General features: G+C 25.7%; 1 protein-coding gene across 1 annotated transcript; it reads left to right on the top strand.

Moving 5' to 3' along the window:
* Window positions 1–57: 57 nt before the first annotated feature.
* LOC129974924 (beta-hexosaminidase subunit alpha-like) lies at window positions 58–24228 on the top strand. The gene is made up of 14 exons (XM_056087722.1): window positions 58–225; window positions 474–563; window positions 2072–2378; window positions 8520–8644; window positions 8754–8864; window positions 8951–9052; window positions 9807–9915; window positions 12584–12788; window positions 15710–15796; window positions 15908–15980; window positions 18142–18313; window positions 19967–20057; window positions 21883–21987; window positions 23927–24228. The coding sequence occupies exons 2-14, from the start codon at window positions 477–479 to the stop codon at window positions 23988–23990; spliced, it is 1638 nt and encodes a 545-aa protein (XP_055943697.1). The 5' UTR covers window positions 58–225; window positions 474–476; the 3' UTR covers window positions 23991–24228.

Here is a 24228-nt window from a genome sequence, read left to right as displayed (position 1 = left end):
ATAAACTCGCGACAAGTTCAATACAAACTAAGTTTCGCAACTACTTTTACTTCCAGTTTGTTTGTTTGGGTAGGGGGAGGCGCACGTGTGAATTTTTCAGAAAACAATCGAATTCTTATCATTCGTTGACGTTAAATCAGATAATATTCTTATTTATATAAATGACTAGGCATTATTGCTTAAATAATTAGATAGATTTATACCAGTAAATTGAACAACTGTACGGTAGGTATTATATTTTAAAAAATCGAAACCGCATTGAAACTTCAAAACCATTCAATGACAACTTAATGTTATTTACTTAATTTTGTCTCTTTAAAGTAAAATTACTTCTCGTTATTTCAATTTGTCATAAATTTAGCATATCATTTTGTTGATAGAAAGGGGTGGGGCATTGTGCGATTAGTATCGACATTCATTTTTTTATGGTCTGTCAGTTCATTAACTCGTGTTTAATTTTACTTCTTTTGCAGAAAATGAAATCTTTGTTGTTTATATGTGCAATTCTGACTGTTGCAACTAGTCACTATATTCCAGATAATTTTATTACTCCTATCAAAGAGGTAATATTTCTTTCTTATAAATGTGTTTTTGAATTAATTGCTTTGAAATTTAAGAAATATATACCATTTTATTATTATGAAATAGTAGAATGATTATGAATAACATTCTAATTAATTTATTGGCATGTGTGTCTTTCATGATTGTTTATTAAGAAAGTTTATTATTTTCATGTTAAAATATTCATTATAATTGTTATTAAAAAATTCAGTTTCAACAAATTATAAATAACAATAATGTACTAGTATTATTTATAAAAATACCATCAAAGTTTCTAAAGCAATTAAAAATATCATAAAATAATGCAATAATTTCCTTTGATTTATTTTATATGCTGTGAAATCAGATAAGAAGCTGCATAATAGTTTTAATCAGATGAATTTCAATATTGTGTACAATACAATTTGTATTCCTGAATATGATGATATAAGTAAGTAATGTAGCTTTCTTTTTTCCAACTTTAACATGACATTCTCCATAAAATTTTATTTTTAATAATAGATATTATAACCTTAAAAAATCATTGCTCTATTTTTGATTAAAAGAATAGCTGATTTGTGGAACTGAAATTGTATTAAGTTATTTGGATTTCAAGTCTTAATTATGTCAGAATTTCAATTATTTAGTTAAGTATTCATTATTTAGCTAAACAATCAAAGAAGAGAGATGTGTTAAAGGACATGTGATAAAACTTGCTTTTATGATTAATACACTTTTACTACAATTTTATTTTAAAATCTGTGCCCAAAGAATAAAATTGTATATTTATATCAAGGATTTTTTATATTTTATCAATGAATTATTTTCTATATTTGGTGGTATTCAATGTATAGTAATAATTTTATATTATATACTATCTTTTTAATTTAAATTATTATTTCCTTATTTCTTTTAAGGAACAAAAAAGATGGTATTTATTATAAAAATTAACTATAATTATAACTATTTATTGAAGAAATTAATTAAGTATTTAGCATATAAATTAACTTTTGCATTATTTTATTTCTTGAAAAGGGGAAAAAAGTACTGATCATATTAAAATTTTTTCTGAATTATCTGTATATCTATTGTAAAATTATATTTGAATGTAAGCAGAAAAATTCAATGCAATAAAGATTTAATTTTTTTATATATAAATAGATTTTTTTTATTATTATTATTATTCTTTATGGAGTAATTATTCTTCTCTTCTTTACTAAAAAAGAAATTCTTTTGTCATGTATTTGGTTATATAATTGGAGAAGATTCTGAAAGTAATTAGGGATTAAATGAGCTGATCTCAGATTTTTTCACTTTGGGTAGTAAAATATAAATGGCTTTGCAAAAAAGCTGATAACAAGGAGAAATAGAAAATAATCTTCTGCGATGATATGATAATCCCCATGAAGAAAAAAGTTGAATCAATAATTTATTTATTTAAAATTATTAAATATTTAATTTTATCTAATAATTTATATTCTTTGTTGCATATTTACCAAAAAAATTAATCAAACTTGTTTTCAATTACCAGGTTACTCCTACTAGAGGTCAGCCATGGCCGCTTCCTCAACAGTATGCTGTAGAACAAACTTACTTTATAATACAACCTTCAAATTTCTCATTTTCATACACAGGAGGGTGTGATTTATTAAATGATGCAATGCAACGATACTTGAAAGTAATGTTTCAAGATGGATGTTCAGGAAGTTCTAGTCTAAACACACAACCTAAAAAAATAAAGAATATGGGAATAAATAGTCTTGGACAACTTAATTCTCTATATGTATGGATTCCTGGTGCCTGTGAGAAATATCCTTACGAGGATATGGATGAACAATGTAAGAAATTAATGCTGCATGTAATTTTTTTTGTAAACTTTTTATCCTTTTACTGTTAGAATAATGCTAGAATATAATAAATACTATCTTTGCAATGTAAATTCCTATCAAATAAATAAAACAAGCATAAATGTAATTAATGCTATTCAAAGGTGGGTTTTCAATTAACAAGTGCTAGATTCTGGCAGATTTAATCTGTAGCTGAATAGGCCATAAACAGATTGATTAAAAAATATTATTAACCTGTCAAATAAGTATAATTATAAAAAAAATACAAATCTTTGAATAAAAAAATATGATTACAATGCTTACATTGAATTAAAACCAATATTAAATAAATTATAATAAAGTAATTATATTATGTAATATTAATTATTAAATTTAACTGACTGTATTATTTTTAACTTGGCAAGTTCTATAAAATAATAATGTTAATAATATATTTGTGTGAAGTTTATTATTTTCTAACTCTTAATAATGAAATGCTTTTATTTGTATATAAAGAAACCATCAACCAATAAATATGATTAACAATTCAAGAATTTAAGATCTGTAGGAAGAGGAGAGTACAGGTAGATCCATTAAAAGGTATTATTAATCTAATTGACAAATAAATAAATTTAGAAAAATACAAATTATAAAATATTGTGATATTATTAACACTTTTTTTCTGTATAAATGGTATGTCCTTATCTTTTTAATACATTAATTTGAATAAATATGGATGCCTCACAAACATAATAAAATAATAATAAATAAATAATAAAATATTCATTATCTTAAAGTTGATAAAATAAAAAATTAACCTAAAATAAATCATTAACATAAATTATTAAAAATGTGGTATTTTTTTTAATTAACTAGTTTTTAATTAGTCTTGTAATGTACATTGCTTAGAAGTACAAAATACCTTAACCAGCCACTGAATGCAAGAAAGATTCAAAATTAATTATCATTTAATATCATGTAATTAATTAAATGACTTCAATGCATCATTTCTCTAGTCCTTCTCCATTTTCCTTGAGAACTGCATTTAACCCTCTCGATGCCAGCAGGGCGGTTTGGGGCGGTTTGAAAATTTTCCCTTTAAACTCCAAGTAGGTCGGTTTGGGGCGTTTGCTTTCATTTTAGGGGAGAAGGGTATTCAAAGCGGCTACTGTGTTAAGCACACCAGGGGGGGTAAGCGTTATCTCTGACGATCGCGGCTTTTTCACAGAAGATTCCCCCTGTGACTTAAGGCGATAGGGGGTTGAGGAGGGATTCGCTGAATAGGTTGTGCGCGTTTATTTTGAGTTTTGAAAGGGTTTTAGTTTCTATTTTCATGTGTTGTTAGCAGAAAAATGGAAAGATTTTATGGCTATTTAAAAAAGAAATTTTCTACTCAAGTGCTCTGTTAACGATGAATGATATTTAAGGATACCGACGCCTTCTTTATTTTGCGATAAACATCAGACGCACTTTTCAAAATTAAGACTATTGTATTAATATAAAGACAAACTATTGGATTGTCACTGCGGCCTATTCACATTGCAATTTTCTCACAAAATGTGTAGCGATTATATTCGCTGTGAAGGGAAGTCCTTTTACTTTCCCAGGGTCTTATTACGCCATCAAAGGACTTTCGGTATTTTTGACGCCTAATACAAGCTACCACTTTCAAATAGGATAAAACGATCCGAAAAAGATTGGGAGTTTACTTTTTCCCCCTTCATGGAGTGAGATAAGTTATATAAATACTGAGTTCCTTTTACGAATGCCATTCTGAAAATATCTCCAGTTGTGAATTTCTGCTCTTTATTTTACGAACTGCGAATCAGTTTTTCTTTTGGAAGTTTTACAGTTTAAACGCTAAATATTTCTTCATTATGAGTAAAAGGAAACGTGAACTCACTGAAGAAGAAATCAAAGCAATTTTGCTTGCTTCTGATGAAAGTGACAGTGATCTATCAAGCGAAGATGATGGTTGGCCAAAAAATGATAATTTAGCTGATCTCTCGTTTATTCTAAACCAAGAATCAGGAGATGAAACTGAAGATCAGATGGACGAGAGAGAGAGTGATGATGAATCAAAAAATTGTGTCTCGAGCTATTTTAATCCTTCTTGGACAGAATGCGTCGAGAATTGTCGGATTAATACCATGAAGTATGAAAAATGTTGTGGCGGCCCTAAACATACTTTACCTGTCGGATCTGATGCCGGAGATTATTTTAAATTGCTTTTCACGAATGATATGTGTGAAAAAATTCGTGAAAACACAAACAAATATGCAGAATTTGTGCACTCAGCAACATTGAATGAATGGGAGCCGACTGGTAACAAAAAATGGCGATGGAATCCAGTTACGGACATAGCTGATCTTTTTAATTTTATTGCCATAATCCTTATTATGGGAATAAACAAGCAGCCAAGAGTACAAGATTATTGGTCTTCCGATCCTATACTAGGGAACGAGCAAGTGAAACTAACGATGACAAGGAGGAGATTTTTGGAAATTTATAAATTTTTCCATATCTCAGATCGAGAAAATGAAATTTCTAAAGACGATTTATCATTTTATATGATGCAAAAATTGGATCCTTTCATGACATGTCTGAGGTCAAATTTTCAAAAGTACTTTGAACCATATACTCATTTATCTGTAGATGAAGCTATGGTGAAATACAAGGGTAGACTGGGCATAGTGCAATATATGCCAAATAAACCGGTCAAAAGAGGCATTAAAGTTTGGACTTTGTGCACCTCTTTTTTTGGATATGTTTATAATTTCGAACCTTATTGTGGAAAAAAAGATAAATTACCAAGAAGTGAAAATGGACTTGGTTATAGTGTAGTAACTTTCTTAACTGAAAATCTATCTAAAGGGCATCATCTATATATTGATAGATTCTATTCGAGTGTTGTGCTAATGAAAGATTTATTTCATCATGGAACATATGCTACTGGAACAGTTAATACAAACCGGAAATTTCTTCCTCCAAAATTAAATAAAGTAAAACTTGTGACAAATGGCTCTTCGAAATGTTTCCAGTGTGTTGAAGAGCCAAACCTAACATGCACTGTTTGGAAGGACAAAAAAGAAATTTTTCTTCTTTCTAATGGTGTGAAGAACGAAATTACATCTGTCAAGCGAAGAATAGGCGGAAATGTGTGCTACGTAACCTGCCCAAAAGCTATTGCAGAATACAACAAACATATGGGAGGAGTAGACTTAGCGGATCAGAACAGAAAGTATTACGACATTGCAAGAAAATCGCGTAAGTGGTGGATATATATGTTTTGGTACTTATTAAATACCACTGTGAATAATGCATATATTATTTATTCGACGACGAATTTTCCAACAGAAAAACAACATAAAACTCCTCTACATTTCAGGCTGGTATTAATAAGGGCACTATTAACAAAAGAAAGAATTGTTCTAACAGGTTCACTAAGTGTCATTAAAACCCAGAACCATAAGAGAATTAAAATAGATGGTAGAAAGAAAAGGTGTATACGTTGCATTTCATTAAAGAGAAAAACAGTTTCAAATCGTGCAATTGAGAGTTCCTGGTGTTGTGATACATGCCAAATTTGTTTATGTGTAAAATGTTTCGGCCCCTATCACGACGAACATCATTAAGAAACGTACTTCTCAGAAAAATTATTTCAGGTAAATGCTGTATGTATATTATAAGTATTTCATGGAACATAACTCATATTTTCCTGACAAATATTATCTATTTTATATATCTTTTCTTATATGCCGATAATTTTTTTGTATTATTATGTTATAAAACAAACAAAAATATTCTATAGGATTTTTTTCATGAAATAATTTATTTAACTTTAAACTAGTATCTTGTAACGAGGGAATTTCTTTGTTACAATCTCAAATTTTTTCAATTTAATTTGAAATATGTTTTTCAAGTTTAAATTCGTTTAATATTTATATATTTCTTTAATTCTTAGCTATATATAAAGTGTTTCTGAAGCTTATTTGATATTGGATTGATTAAAATATATTTTTCTGTAAAATTTCTAAAATGTCTATTTGGTTATATTGCTTGAAATTATGGTGACTAAAATTCGATAAAAATGTTTAAAATGTATTCATTATTTTCGCAATGCGTTTTTGTTTGAAACATTTTCTCAAATTCATTTATTTTTCTAAAGAATAAAATGAAGTTTTAAAACCATTCGTCTATTTCTTGAATTTTTTTTTATGTAAAAAAAATTTAAACAGTAATATATGGCATATTATCTACGATTGACAAAAGACTGTTTTAATAACATTTTAAGATCTTAAAATAAATAAAATGAAAAAGAATGATAATTTTTGTGTAGATATTTGTCCTAACTTTTATTTCAATGATCGAAAAAGGCTTTACTAATTATCAAAATATTGCGCGTGATTCACTCATGCGTAAATTTTTGGAAATTTAATACGAAACAAGTTAAAAAAATTTATTTTGCCATAAAAATATTATAAAAAAAACTTAAAATAACATTTAAAAATCAGAAATTCAGCTTGAAAAATTCAGTATGATTGTTTATGCTAAAAAAAATAATATTCATGATGAACTAAAGTAAAATGTTCAGGCTGAAAGCTGAAGGAATATAATTTCAAAATATACTTCGTTGTGTAATTTTTTTCCTGAATTTTATTTAACAAATTTTTATACTACAGTATTAAATGAAATTTTAAAAACATTTTATCTTATCTATCCGATTGATTTGATATACGACAAATCTAACTTTTCACATAATGTATAATTTTGCTTTAATAAAAATTTTAGAAGTTATATTTTTAAAGTCAGCAAAAATGAGTAGCAAAAAAAAAAAAAAAAAAAAGGATATTTATGGAATGTATATTTGTTCTAAATTATTTTTTGATGATTTAATGTAACAACAAGAATGCATAAGTTTTTAGAAACAAAGTAACATAAGTTTTTAGAAACAAAATGTGAAAACTTTTTAATAATTTAATTAAAGTTCTAAGAAATTTCTTAGTATTACTAACGAAAATTCAAAACAATACTTTATATTCAAAAATTCTATGAGTATAACGATTTATAAAAAAAAAGAAAAAAAGATTGATGAAAGTTTGAAAAAAAAAAAATTCTTAGCCAAGTGTTAAAACAAAGTATGATTTTCGAAAAGTCCTTCAAAAAAGACTGTTTTCACAAATTTTTTTTATTCAACGGATGCTTTTATTTCGGTATTAAATGAAGTTAAAATATTATCTCGTCTATTACTGAATTGTATTGACATTTTTACTATGCAAAAATATAAAAATTACATTGATATATGCACTATGTATGTCGTACATTACTATGTAAAAAAAAAAAAAAATACTAATATATGACGTATTATTTAATATTGCCAAAAAAATTGAATTAAAGTCTATTGAAAATTAGATGAAAAATAAAGCTGTTTTTGAAATTGGTATTAATGGCATTTGGAATTATTTGGAAATATAATATAATATAATCAAATTTTAAAAAAATCTATTTTCTAAACTATATTATAAAATAAATTTCAAATATTTGGTAATAAAAAAAATACTCTAAAAAGTCTATAAACGAAACGCTTCTTGCTAAAAAGTATCAATGCATTAGAATAAAACTCATCGGCCGGTAGTAAAGGCACCTCGTCGTCGGAAAACCGCAAGGCAATTTCTCAGACTAGAACGATGACAGGTTTATTACATAGGACCCCAGGAGGTAACTGCCCCTCAGCTTGGAAGAGTCTATGTCTTCCAGAGACCGCCGAGAAAGTCTGGATGTTAAAGGGAGTGTCGCTTGAAAAGTGCTTGGATGTTAAAGAGTTAAAATCTATAAAGAATTTTTTATACTATATATCTGCTATTCTTTTCTATCTCATTTTTCTACTCATTGGAAATTCCTGGCTAGGTGTTTTATTTTTCAACAAAATGTGTAATTTTTCTTTCAGAAAACTATATTGTAAGATGAAAATATTCATTCTTAGTATATGTTTTCTTAGAAAATTTTGTATTAGTAGATAAAACATTGTCATAAATTCTATGATATTAACTTTATTTTTGTTTGCAGGATCATTTCTTATATATATTATTTAAATGGAATTTTGAATAAATTTACATTTAAGTACCAAAAATTCATTTTTCACCAACTTTTTAGATCTGATAAAAGTTAACACTCCTGATTATCAGAATCAAGCCCTGCTTTATGCTACAACAGTCTGGGGAGCTCTCCGAGGACTTGAAACATTTAGCCAATTAGTATATCAAATTCAGCATGGAGTGGTAAGATTTTTGCATACAAATTACCCAATTGATTCAGTTTTTATATTCAAGTTTTCAAATTTTTTCTGTTCATTTTACTCTATTTTTTTTTTTTTTTTTTTTTTTTTAGTTTGCTATTAACACAAGCATAGTGTTAGATTTCCCTCGATTCTCATATAGAGGATTACTATTAGACACATCTCGTCACTTCATACCAGTTCCTTTAATATTGCAAAATTTGGTATGCATCCATCTTTCTCTAATCTTCTTGTAGATTTTTTAAATATATTTGATGTATCTTGTAAATTTTAATTGCTGTTTTTTCAGGATGCTATGGCTCAAACCAAAATGAATGTTTTCCACTGGCATATTGTAGATGATCCATCTTTTCCATATGTTAGTAAGACTTTTCCTGATTTGAGTGAAAAGGTAAATTTTTATTCAATTTCTCCAATTTTATAGAAATAAAAATGTATGCTGTTAGTATACACACATTATTCTAATGTATTAGAGGGTATGGTATATTTCATACTTTCTTCACTCTCTAAATACTTAATAATTTAAGGATCTTTTAGAATACCATTTTATAGGAAGTATATCAATAAATATTACTGAATAATTATTTTGTGTCTAATTTCATTTTATTTAAAAGTAAGTAGAGCTTCAATTTTTTATTTATTTTGGAAGCTTAAATTGAAATCAAAGTGTTTCAAATTAGAATTTGAATTCTGCCAAAGATCCATTGCATATGTGGGATTAATACATAATAAATTGGACACCAGGGACAAATCCCCTTCTAATGGTGTGAAATGAAAATTTCAAAATGCCAGCTCAGGTGTCATCTTAGTAATCTGAATTATGGTTCAAAATCATGAATTCCATTCCAAATAAGCCCTCATTCAAATTTGAATACTAATATAATTCAAACTTCTTATTTCCTGATTTTGGACTTGACATCCTTTTTAAATAAGAATGAAATCATAAAAATAGCTTTCAATGGAAAATAATAAATGAAGCAATTTTTAGAATTCTTTAATTTTACTGTGAATTAATATGTTGTAATAAAATGTTACATGTTTTTCCCATTTGCTTTGCATTTTGATTAAAAAAATTTGTTATTTAATAAAAGAGCATTGTAACATTTTTAAATGCTATTAATTAATTAATTTTTTAAATTCTTTAGGGTGCTTTCAATCCCAAAACACATATCTATTCCCAAAAGGATGTTGCTGATGTCATAGAATATGGTAGACAGAGAGGAATAAGAGTGCTTGCTGAATTTGATACACCAGGTAAAAATTCTAATTCTTTCAAGAAATATCTTGAATTTAAAGAACACATTTTGTTATTTACAAATAGAAACATTTTTTCTCCTTGTTATTAAATTGTTTTGGTTGGGTGGATATGTAAGGGCTATATTTGCTTGATGGTAAAGTCTTTGCTTCATGATCCCAGATTCAAAGTCAGATTCTATTAAAGATCTTCTTAGTATCAGATCTTGGTTATTATTAAATCCATTAAGGTATAGGATCCTTCAATCACTCTGTTATGTAATAGAGTATTAGCTTAAAGGCTATCCTCATCAGGTGGCTACGATTTAAAATAATGATATTCATTCAAAAGTATCTCTTGTATAACTTCAAAATAAGTTGCTAATTTATCTGTCTAAATTAACTCAATTTAAATGAAATATTAAAGGAATTAGCAAAGACTAATGTACTAATATTGATTTTTATTTCTTTGAGTCTGTTATGTAACAATATGTATGTGTGTGTACTTGATTAAAATTATAAACAGTGTTGGATTTTCATCTAGACAGATTAGAAAGTTGCTTAGGAATATTATTTAAGACATAACTGCAAGCAAGCTGTATAAAAAGTATATTTTACTAGTTGTCAAATAAATTTGTAAAAAGCACAAACTGTGAATGATAAAATTTTAGGATAATATTAATATGTTTCAAGTATAATTAAGTTCCTCTCTATTTTATTATGTCCACCTAGTTATTAAAATATTTATAAAAGTGAACATCTGCTTCAATAATATTGTGTGCAAACATAAATGCTGACCAATCTGGAATTGCAGTCGATAAATAAAAACAAATACGTATTCACAAAGTTAATAAAATGAAAAAATTAAATAAAGTAAATCATTAACATGTTAAAAATGTACTGAAATAAGAAACTATATGATCATTTTATTAAAAGAGATGCATCATAATGTACTTGTCTAGACTGCAAAAAACACCTAAATGCACCACTGAATATAAACAACATCTATGGAATTGATTTAATATATAATATAAAATAAAATAATATTATCCTGTTAAAATATTAACAGGATTTTATTGATATATATTTCAGTACGAATAAATTTTGATATAAAATATGGCCTTGATAGGGATCTAGTTATCGAAAAGTAGATTAACCTGTCTAAGTATTTTTAAACCTTTGAATTGAAACAACTTACAAGGCTATCAAAAATCATGAGATTTGCACTTATAAGATTACTTCAATAATTAGTAAAGGTAAATTCTTAAAATAATACTATTAGTATGCATTTATGCAGAATATTTCAATGTATTCAGTTCAATGGTGATTATTTCAATTATTCATATTCTGATGCATTATATAAATATTTATACCATTTGCTATTGTCTTAAAATTTAACTATACAATTTGCCTTTTATTTAATAAGTACTGTTGTAAAATATTTGTTTAATGTTAATATTGTTAAATAAATTATAGAGTAGTGTAATAGTATGTTATTGTATAGAATATAAATTGTATGAATAGATGGTGATTTTTCTGGTGGTGGTGGGGGGGGAATTATCCAGAGTTGCAGATTATCTTATATATTCATTATCCAATGTCTTAAATGGAGACTTTCAATAATTTGCTACATTATTTAAAATATCAAAATCCTCAATCCTGCTATGCCATTATTAATACAGTGGCAAAATATGCATGCAAACATCAGCCAAAAAAAAAAAAAAGGATGAAAAGGGTGAAAGCAAGAGAGTAGTGAATAAGCATGGGTTTACAATGGAATGAATATTAAATATATTAAAATGAATATTAATAGCTGATTGGCATTTTAAAGGGGCTCATGATGTATTCTAAACCTGGTAAATACTTTGAGATAGTAATTATGAAAAGAGGAATTATTTGCAAATTTAATTTAAAATCTGTTAGTGAGACACGGAAAAAGATTTATCACATATATAATATTTCTGTGATCTAAAGTATTTAAAGCATTTTTGATGGAAAAAAATCATTAATCTATAGTTATTTGTAAGATAGAGAGTTTATAGTAAACATTCCTGCTATATGATAGCTAAGACTCAATTGGTGCTTAAAATTCATTCATATATAGCCAAGTGGGGTTTTAGCCCTTAGCAATCATATCTACTGGTGGTAGTAAAGTATTAATTTCAAAAACTTAAAAGTGTGTGATGGGTCAATGTAAATTTATATTTTTCTATTTTTCAGCTTTTGAAATGGCTTACCAGCAATTAAATTCTTTATTTTATAATCTTGATAAAATACTGTATTGCCTTAGGTCATAGAAATCTCTGGGGAATCTACTTTTTTTTTTAAGAAACTAATTAATTTTTAACTTTTTTTAAGAAAAAAATTCTGTTCTGGACTGGCACCAATAACACACATGCACAAAACTGTCTGATGCATTACACAAAATACTAAAATATGAATTTACAGATTCATTTAAATTAAGCACTTTATGGGAAATTATCATGGTGGGAGGGCTGCCGGCACTACCAAAAACATTACCATTCATGCTTTTTCATTCATTCATTCAGATTTGAACTCAATCAGTTACAGCATACTAATGTTTTTCTTTTTGCCTTATAATACAATTGTTACAATATGTTTAACAGTAAGCTACTCTATGAGGTGCATTTTATTATTCTTTATTTACATTATTTTGTTTTTAATTCAGGGCATACCCTCTCTTGGGGTAAAGGCCAGTCAAATTTATTAACTCCATGTTACAAAGAACAAACCCCCAATGGTGAGTTTGGACCTATCGATCCAACTAATCCAAGCAGTTATACATTCTTAAAAGCATTCCTTAGTGAAATTGGCACAGTATTTCCTGAAAACTACATTCATTTAGGTGGTGATGAAGTTAGCTTTGATTGTTGGTAAGCTGTTTTCTCTCTCTCTCTCTCTTTGAATATGTTTTTAACGTATAGTGTTTATGCTGCATTCGTTATTTAAAAGATTGATATTACTGGCTTTTATCTACCCATGCATTCATGAAAAATCTCCATTTCCATAATTTTTATATTAAAAGGTAAATAGAATATAAGACTTGAATAAAGTCTAAATTAAATATTACAAATGCAAATTTTTTTTTCTGCCTGAAAGTACATTAAGCAGTCTAAGAAATAATTTAGGAAGCAGAAAATGATCCTGTTTGATCCCATTTTTCTTTTTAAAAATCTTGCATATATGATTTAAATGCAGATTTTTCATAATGCTAACCAATTTTAATTATTTGTTTGTGTATAATAATCTTCATATTTATGCTGCATATTGTTATAGTTATTAAAAAAAAATGACTCTTCAAGGAATCATTTTTAAAATGGGGATGAGAAATATTATGCATAATTAGTAATTAGCATGTTTTTGATTCCTGTAGGTTCACGCTAACAGTGCTGTGGCTGTTTTTTTTTTTTTTTTTTTTTTTTTTTTTTTTTTTTTTTTTCCCTGGTGATAAAATATATCTAATTGTGAGGTTTCCTTGCATGTGATACTTGTATTGGGCAAATCTAATACTATGATGTTAAAAAAGACTATTAATTTTATTACCTATTTTTTAAAATATTATTGTGCTATCAATTTTAAATCTAACTTACAAGTTCATAATATTGTAAGATACTGTCATTAAATTTTAAGCAAAACTGTGCGAGCAAGTCTTGAAAATTAAATTTTTTAATGTAAATTAACTTATTTTTTAATTAAAGATTATACTGTAATAGTTAACTCTTCAATTAAACAAATTAATGAGTATTTAAATAACCAATAAATATTAAAAATCTATTGTATAAGTTGTTGCAAATTTAGAAAAAATATATTGAAATTAAAGAAGATGGTTGCTATTGGCTATAACATTGGCTATTGAGCTGGTGCATTTCATAGAATCTGTGACTAAAATAACTAATTCGCCATTTTCTGTTTCTCAGTTACCGTATTTAATAACATTATATAAAATATTCTTAGTGCAGCTCCCGGAAGCTTGATTATCTCTTGAACTAATCATATAAGCGATAAATATACATACTTCAAAATAAAATAAAGTGGTTTCATTCAAGCTAGGAATGAGGAAAAACAACTGAAAGAAGATACTTCAAATAGAACAGAAAGAACAGAAATCAAGATCAGAGCCTTTGAAAAATTCCAAAAATGCCCTAAAATTATTGCATTGAATTGCCTCTTAGTGGAATACAATCCTCCAAAAGTTCTTGTCTCAGTCCTGAAATGAACAGCAAATATTAAACCTTGTTAATAAATAACATTTTCAAAGGGATAACAATTTTATTTCTCTTTTCTTCCAAGTGGTTAACTTTTGCCTTCATTCCCCTTAATGATTTAGTCTAACAAATCTTAAAATAATCCTTATAAATATACCATTCATATTAGACCAGTTTGCATATCACAAAAATATTGCAAGATATGTTTATGTGTATATTTAATTTATCTGTATTGAATGTTGTCATTTGTATTTTCTGAAATATACTTAAATGAAAAAAATATGTTTAGTATATAATAACTCTTTTTTTTAATTTATTGTTTCTTTTCTTCTTGTGTAGCCTCTTCATCTAAAGGTATTAATTTTTTTTAAATTCTTACAATTGGATATTTTGCTTCTATTTTATAGTATGGTATTTGTGATATAACTAAACAGCATGAGGCCCCTGAATAATTTTTTAGCACTTTACCAGATGAAATTAAACCTAAAAGGATAATAACAATGTTTAAAATGCTTGTTTAATTGTATCTCCTTCTGTCTAAGACTTCAAGATTATACTGCCCCCCACTCTTTCCATTTTATCCCATTCGATGATTTAAGCATTTAGAAAGTAAAACTAAAGAGTGTATTTTTTATCTCTTTTATTTTTTTATTATGTTTTTATAGCCCTTCTATAAAGAATACCAAAAATTTTAATTGACTAAATTTAACATCAAGTCCAAAGATAAACTGAAATTTTGCTAGCTTTATTGTATTATGTAAGAAGGTTTCATATCTTTATATCTGGATATTCTAATAAATATTATGGCAACATTAAGGAATATATGATAGCATAATTAGATATGTAATCTTATTAGATATCTATATCAAAGTCAGTGTTCCAAAATGTATGCTGTTTATTCTTTATGAAACTACATGCAAGTTATGATTCATGTTTATATATCTTTAGTCCTTCTTATAAAACTCTGCTTCTGTGTTAGTATTAAATAAAGCAATATTATGTAAGTGGTAGTCAATATATCATAGCTATTAATGCATTAAAAGTTTTGACATTTTCTTAGATAAATATATCTTACAGTTTTCAGAAGTGATAATTTTGAAATCACCTTTTTAATATCTTTTTCGTACTTTAAGCTGCAATCTTTTGATGCTCTGTTGCTTAAAAATGCATTTTTTTTAATGATAACAAAGGATAACATTATGGAATTTACATACAAAATAACATCAAAGTTATGTTTAAAAAATAATTCTGTGTACTTGATGGTGCTATATCAATTATATCACACCTAGACAGGTATAATATGCCATTATTCTGTCCTAAGGATTATAAAATTAATCTCGTTACCGATAGACTTTGTAGGGAAATTCTAAAATTTATTCATACGTGCAATTGCCTTAAAGAGCATCTCATTGTAAAGTCCTTATGTTTTCCAATGACCAAGTTCAACTCGTTTTTAGACTATCCTTTATGGAGCAAAAGAAATATTTTTCAAAAAGATAGTATGTCTTTAAAAACATTGCTTTATATTTTACTTCTGATTTCTATTTAACTGCTATGATTAAAATTAATTTAATGTTTGTTTTTGATAGGAAATCTAATCCAAATATCACTGCTTTTATGAAAAAACATGGTTTTGGAAGTGATTATTCAAAATTAGAGCAATACTATATGCAGAAGTAAGTGTTACTGTTTCTATTCACTTTTATTTATTTGAAAAAATTTAACTAATTGAGCAATTTCGAATTGATACAGTTTAAGAAAAAAATGTTTAATTCTTACATTTTTAGCTTACTGGATATTGTAAAATCCCTTAATAAGAGTTACATTGTGTGGCAAGAAGTTTTTGATAATGGAGTACAGGTATTTTCAATCTTCATTTACATATCTACTTATATGCTTAGTATTTTTAATTGATGCATATTTTATAATACAGAAAAAAAGATTGAATTGTAAACATTTTATAAATCTGTGAAGAAACCAATATTCTAACTTTGTAAAAGTATTATGTTCATGATATTTGCTGTTTTATTTTGAAAGCATAATTCTTTTCCATTCTTTAAGACTGTTATTTGTCTGCATTATAATTCTTTGTTAAACATATAATAATTTAAATGAAGAAAAGCAGTACATTAACATAATATTATTTTTGGTATAATTTTTCTTAAAGTTATTATAAATCAACAGATAATTTAATATTATTTAAATTTAATTTTTTCTGCTTGTTTTATCTACCTATTGATATTTTTATATCTGCTCTTTTCTAGATAATTGAAGTGGATTTGTTTCTTACATTTCAATGGGGGGGGGATCCTTATAATTTTTAAGAGCTTATAATATATTTTAAAATGAGATCAAATAAATAGTGGCTTATATTTGATTCAATATTTAAATAGAGTAGCAACAGAAGGTTGAATTATTTTCATTTCTATTAATACCTAATTCCTGTCTTATTGTATGTGTATCTAATATAGGTTTGAATCATAGTTTTCTGCTAATTTTAAAAAAAAGCAATAGAAAAGAATTAAAAATTGTATTTAATGCATTCAAGAAATTAAGAAATATTGAAAGATAAAAAAATTAACTATTTAGAAAAATACATTTAAAAAAAGGGTATTTGTGACAAGCATTAGAAAAAAGTTTAGTTGATATTATTTCTATATTTGTTTTAGTGGAGCAATGACACTAATCATATACTAAAAGGAACATTCTATGTGAAATTTAATTTTTGTTTGCTTAAAAAAATTTTGATAAGTTCATTCTTGTATTTCTGGATATTTAAGATTTGTAGTTTTTCATAATTATAAACCATCTGGAATTTTTGAATAAACATTTAAATTTTCAATTAAGGTTTGCTTTATTTTTATTTTTTACCAGCCCTTATCTTGTCAATTTCAAGTTAACTCTCATAATCTGAGATATTTTTAATATTTTAAAGAAATAATTGTCATGAAAAAAAAAAGCATTTTATAAATAGTTACTATTATATGAAGACATTGTTAAATTTTGTTCCTTTAGTTGTTGAATCCATAAGCTTTGACTAGGATTTAAATTCCAAATTTTTATTATTTTTATTTAATTTTTTTTCAAGACTGGATTGTTTTTCCTTTATTAACTATAAATAAATTACTACTATAAATAAATTTGTTATTCCATCTTAATTAAAATCCATTCAGTCTATAAACCCCTCCAAAAATAATATATACATTTATAATGAAAAATTTAAAAAGAATTCTAATCTCCTTTTTTAAATATTATAGAATAATAATCTTTAAATACTGATTAATCTCTTATTACTTTAATTATACAGTTTACTCTTAATTGTATTACAATGATAATGTGCATAGAAAAAAAAATGTTTTAGTATTGGCAGATTGAATGTGAGCATAAACACGATAAGTAAAACAATGAAAGATAATAATGTAAAACATATCTATCATTTTGAATTTATTTTTGAATTTTTGAGTATCATAAAGATGGTTTTAGAACAATAAAATGAAATTTTTAGGCAAAAATTTTAAAATTTGATTAATTTCCATTAAAAACATCATTAAAATTTTGAAAAAAAAAACCTTTATTGATGTAAATTTTAAACACAAGTAGAAGTTACTTGCCAAATTTCTTAATTCTATATTAAATGCTTTGCCTTGTAAAGCATTTTTAATATTTTTTTATGCAGCATATTATTTGCAAATCATATAATAGCCTAAAAACATTATACTAAAAAGCTAGCTCCTTCTTATTAGTAATTCTACCTTTACCTTTGTTTTTTTATGAAAGTAAACTGTTTCGTTTAAAAGACCATTCTTTTTCCCAAATATTGTTAATTTGTCTTTTTAATTTTATACTTTTTAATTTAACGCTGAATATTCTAAAGTTGTATTATTTCAGTAGTAAAATGCTCTTATTTAGTTTTGTCCAGTAAATCTTAATTCATTATTGGATATTGATTCTCCCCTTATATATTTAATTTTCAGAATTGCAAATATGTAATGAAATTTTATTTATTTCTTGTTATTTTTAGGTCAAACCTGATACAGTTATTCATGTATGGAAAGATGGTTATAAGTCTGAACTTGCAAAAGTCACTGCTGCTGGTTATAAAACTATTTTATCTTCCTGCTGGTACTTGAACTACATTAATTATGGAACAGACTGGCCTCAGTATTATAACTGTGATCCATATGATTTTAAAGGTGATTATTTCAAATTGAATATATATTGTAACTGTGATTGTTATTATTATTATTATTATTTTAGGAAATGTGTAATGTCTAGAAAGGAAAATTTCATAGCTTTCATTTTTTCTGATAAATTATATGAATTAAAATTATTATTGCTACTTTATCTCTGAATAAGACATTTAAGAGCTGTGGTACCAGAATAATATTTTTAAAAGTAACATCTTTGATGCTTTGCTTAAATTTAGAAAGATGATCTTAAATCTTACTTACTGTATCACCTAATATCACTAATAATAATACTAATATCACCAGTCATAAGAAAAATGTGTATCAATAACACATAAATTGTTGTTTTTGTGTTACTTATTAGAGTATCATATTTGTGATTGTGTATTCTGTAATTATCAATTCAAATTTTATAAAGTCAGTAAGAAACAAAAACAATTTTTGAAAAGGATTTTTTTTTTCTTAAATATTAATTGTCAAAAAGTAACTTTTAAATTTGTGATTTTCAAACTATAAAAATATTTTTCTTTAATGTTGATATAAATGTTTTATGCAGTTACTTTCAAGAAATATTTCTGCTTTACTTGATTCTGAAAATTATTTTATAATCTTCATGCCATTCATTTAAAAAATAATAAATGAATGAACTTTTCATTCTTAAAAAAAAACTAATGAAAGAAAACCAATTGTACATTTTTCCTTACATGTATTTTTTTTTTTTATTATTCATTTACAAATTGGTTCCTTATTTTAAATGGCTCTTTATTTTGCTTTTGGGTTACTTTTTTTTTTTCATTTTTTTTTTAATTTAACCATATGAAAAGATTTTAAATTTATTCCTTTATAGTCAGTAGCTATTTATCAATTATTTTAAGCTATATTATCCTTGGTTTATTTAACTGGAAAAGTATGAATAATTTTTTTTTTAATTTTCATAAATGTCTGGAAAAATTATACCTTCAATATGTATTAAAAACAAAATTAAATAAAACAATTATATTATATTCTGCTGTATTTTTTTTTTCTGCTGTAACTTTTATTTCCAGGACAAACATATTTGAATCTTTTATTCTTATTAAGCTTAAAACATAGGTTTAACATTAAAAAATGAGTTTAACAAAATATGATGAGCCTATATAGTGAAATTGATATAAACATATTAATGGTTTAATTATTATGTCCCATTAGGTGAAATGCTGACTTAAATTTAATTTAAAAAAATTTATGTTAATTGTTCTTTATAAAATTAATATTTATTTACTAAAGGGTTTTTAACTGTAGAATTTGCATTGCGTAGTTTTAAAAACATTAAAATATTTTCATCCTAATGCTATTTGTCTTTGCATATTCAATTGTTAAAATAATTCCCACCCTATAAAAACATATACTAACATAAAATCTAATTTCTGTCTACTTCAACAGATATTGAGAATGAGAAGCTTTCCATTATGAGTAATTTTTAACCATGACTTTCTTAAATGTGTAGGACATTTTTTTTAATATAATAAAAAATAGTTCTAGAACTAATTTTAACTGAACTCTTAAACAAATAACTCATCAATGATACTTTTAGATATGTTTAATAAATGTTGAAATCATTGTAGAATGTATACATAATTATTTTTGTTTCTAACATCTGGTGTATTTGTCATTTCCTAGGTTCTGCAAATCAGAAGAATTTGGTGATTGGAGGTGAAGCTTGTATGTGGGGAGAATATGTTGATGGATCCAATGTCCTAAGCCGTACATGGTAAATATAGTTTGTGATTTAATTATAATTCAAAATTATATGAGAATTCAAATTTAATATTGTAGGCATTGTAAAAAAGATAGCTAAACTTTATGTTTATAATATATTTTCAGACAGTAAGAGAATGAATAGCTAATTTAAAGTTAATAATCAAAATTTTCAATTATTGCAAATGTTTACGAAAATACCAGGTTATTGCATTTAATAAATGTGTTTAAAAATTTTGTTGTTTATTTTATCTATTTAGTCAAAAAAAAAAAAATCTAAGAAAAGCTTTAACTGATAATGAAGAATTTAAAATGGTACTATAAAACTTAGACATTTTTATTGAATCCAATATTTCTATATAAAAAATTGGATTATTTCTTTTGATTCTTTCTCTCTGATTACGATATCAGCAATATTAATTTACGAGATAATCTTTTTAAATATAATAATATATATATTAATAAATTGCATCAAAATTTTCTAAAAATTAATGGAGAGTAAATTTGTTCTTTTTAGTGTTTTTTTAATAGAGTATGTAGAGTTAAGATGAAATTAAAGTATGCCATCATTCTGTTATTTAATATTGAATGCTTGATGCATACTTGTAAAGTTACAAGTTTTCAGAATTCTATTCAAGTCTAAACTGCTGTATACTGTTTGATATGTACCTCAATTTCTTTACACAAAAATTGTGTAATCTTTTACAATCTTTTTCTATTAGGAATTTGAGTCTATTTTAAATTAATGATGTGAATGGGAGCATTTTCACTTACGTATAAAATGTGTATAAGGTGACTTTAAATAGTTGCATTGATAAATTTGTATAAACTCTAATAAAAGATTTTTTTTTTAAAAATGAATTCATAATTTAGATTTGTTGGTAGAACGTAGTGAAACCCTGCTATAATAAAATATGTTATTCATGAAAATCTGAAGTTTTATATGATTTGATGTCATATCATATATATATATTATAATATAAACAACTTCAAGCATATGAAATATGACTGGCATTCAGCATCCTAATGTTGCTATGGCATTGAAATTGAGCGAATAGAGTTTTAGTTCTATTGTTATCCTGATTATTTTATCATTTTTTTAAAATTATGATATTGGTTCTCCAGAATAGTCATTGTATAATTTTAAATAAGAAAAATTGATCTAATTTAATTCATTTTTATTCAATCAGTTAAGGATCCAAAAATACATTAACGCATCGATTTGATCATAATAGAATTCTAACCCAGTGAATAAGTTTTATCTGTCTTGTTGTTTAATGGAACTGTAAAAAGAAACATAATTGTGAGAATTCGCATTGTCAAAATATCTTAAAATTTTTCCATTCTTTAAATGTTTTACCAGAAGTGTGCTTGACCAATGTGAATATATGACAAATAGTGGATTATAGTATCTAAGATAATATGATATACAAATTATATAAATTCATTTAATTTGTTGCCTGAAAAAGGATAAATTTATTGTATTCTATTTCTTTTTTCTTTTTTTTTTAAATTTATAGCAAATAATTTTTTACTTAAATCCAAATTTTATTTCTTGCTTCAGAATTAGATTTATGTTCTGATACAAATGCTAGAAATGAATGGAGATTAGTTTTTTTTAATTAATTTTAGTTATATGGTGACTCAACTAGTTGAATGTGTGTGAATAGGATGAAATTGATTGTTCTAAATCATTGAAAATAAAATAAAGATTTTATTTGTTAAACTGAGTTTTATTTGTTATTACTGAAGTAAAAAAGTCCCTAAAAAAGTTAAATGCTTAAAAATTTCAATCTTTCATGTATGATCATTCAGCTGTTTAATTTGATTTATTATAGGCCCAGAGCAGCAGCTGTTGCTGAGAGATTGTGGAGCAATGCATCTGTGAACTCTACTGCAGATGCTGCACCAAGATTGGAAGAATTACGTTGTAGCATGGTCAAGTAAGTGGGATACGATTTTAATAGCTTCGATTTGAAATTTTTAACCTTTGGATTATAGCTAAGATCTCCACTTAAAATGAATATTTAATTAGATTAAATGCTTTCCCTTTTACAAGATGTTTTTTCCTTATGAACTAATATTATATCGCCATTTAATTATTGATTATTTACTTCCCTGTGCTACATTGTCCCTTCATGTCCAATTAGTATTTTAAGTTCCATTTGAGGAAAAAGAATAGCATCTCAATGGCCAGTCAAGAGACACAGCAAACCTTAATTTCTAATTCCTTGAAAAGAGAGAAAAGTACTTTATCTCTTTATCAATATTACAGTAGAAAGAGACTTTTGAATGTTTCTATGGCTTGTAATCTAAAGTTTAAAGGATAAGATATTTGGTCAATTTAAAAGCATCTGAGATGTTATTAACATTAAACCTACCACAAGGGGTCAAAAGGCAAATTTTTTCAATGGCATTTCCAATATAGCGGTGGAATTCTGAATGTTCTGAATTTGCAGGTAATGTACTTAACTTATGTTTTAAGGTCCCATTTTTCTTGGGGGTCCATCAATTTTTTTTAGTGCTTTAAGACTATTTTAATGGACTTATAAAGGGTTCTTGCTGTCAAATGGGTTAGGGCTTTATTAGCTCAAAATTTAGTGCTGACAGGAAGTGATGATGTTTATAAGGTTATTAACAAGGCAACAGATTAGTTCTGCATGAGGATGGGAATTGTAATGCTTTAAAATCATGTAATCCTGCTTTACAATCCTTAAAAAATAATAATAACTTTAGACATAGCATTATTGTCTGTGAAGAAAGTTTTATAGTTTCTTTTTCCATTAATATTGGAAAATAATTCTTGTTATTACTAATTTTTTTAAAAAAAATATTTCTTAACTATTTATGACGAGCTCTTTTTAGTTCTGTGCTGTAGATTCTTCTTGAAGAAAATAGATCATTATGAAAAGCTATCAAGCAGTTTAAAATAAACTTAAATCAAATAAATTTTAGTACATTTATGCCATGAATATTTGAGAGAAATTTCATTGGTGGTGATCTTAAAGCAAAAAGAAAGTTAATCTTTAACAACCTGTTAGAAAAATCTCCATTTCGAAAGTGTAATTGAAGAATTGCACAGCAATATCAAGCAGTTAAAGTTCCAGCTATTAGATCCCAGAATGTGCAGAACCTTGAAAACTCTAAAGTTAAAGTGTTTATAAGTTTAAGAGGTTGGAAAATTTTTAATTTTTAATTTATTTAATTATATATAAAAATAGAAAGCATTTACATATAAAACCTCTTTGGGAATTAAAAATATATATTTCCAGATGAAATTCTTACTAAAATCTGATATTAAATAAATTTAAATCCATTGAAATATCTTTCAGTCTATACATTTTCATTATTTTTCTCTAAAAATAAATCCCAATCACTTAATAACTATCTAAATATTGAGTGATTAGGATAATGATATTGAATTTCAGTTCTGATTTCTACTTTTTTTAAATGCATCAAAACTTGAATTATAAAATGAAACATCATAAAAATTCAATAAGAAAGGAGTAGATATTGTAATTATGAATTGTGATATCCTATGGAAGTATATATAATATACCATGAAAGTTTGCCTCTATAGTTACTTTATTAGTTACTATATACCATAAAAGTTTTTCTATATTATATTTTCTTTAATAGTTTTGGTAATTTAACGGCATCACCAATTTGAAAATATCTACTTAATTTATTTTTCATCATATCTAGTGGGTTTTTACTCTATTAATATGAATCATTTGCATATATCAATAATGAGTTGGTTAAAATTCTCCTTCATAGATACCATTATAAAATTTATTTCTCCTTCATAATGTCATAGATGTCATTATAAAATTAGTTTATAAATGTTAGACATTTTAATTTATGTCATTTTGATACTTTCAGGCGAGGCTTGAAGGTGGAACCACCAAATGGACCAGGTTTTTGTGAATGTGATTATGTGGTGTAATGGTACAACATTCCTTTATGCAATGCACATATAATTTTTTTATTATTGTGAACAAGGATTTACATGTGTGTGCACTTTTTTTAACTATATGAAATGATCAAATGTTTTCTATTTTGATAGGTATTAATTACATTACCTCACAACTGATACTTCTGTAAAATATTATACTCCATTATCTATGTTTAATTTTTCTTTGTTTTGTATTGGAAACCATCCAAATAAAATATTTGTTATTGTT

This window comes from Argiope bruennichi, chromosome 7 (assembly GCF_947563725.1).
Source record: "Argiope bruennichi chromosome 7, qqArgBrue1.1, whole genome shotgun sequence".
Classification (NCBI taxonomy): Eukaryota; Metazoa; Arthropoda; class Arachnida; order Araneae; family Araneidae; genus Argiope; species Argiope bruennichi.
This window is presented reverse-complemented; position numbering and strand designations above follow the sequence as displayed.

Coding starts and splice junctions, on each gene's coding strand:
- LOC129974924 (XM_056087722.1), top strand. CDS start 477: ATGAAATCTTTGTTGTTTATATGTGCAATTCTGACTGTTGCAACTAGT. Junction 15,797..15,907: donor GAGCAATACTATATGCAGAA/GTAAGTGTTACT, acceptor TTACATTTTTAG/CTTACTGGATATTGTAAAAT. Junction 18,314..19,966: donor TGATCCATATGATTTTAAAG/GTGATTATTTCA, acceptor GTCATTTCCTAG/GTTCTGCAAATCAGAAGAAT.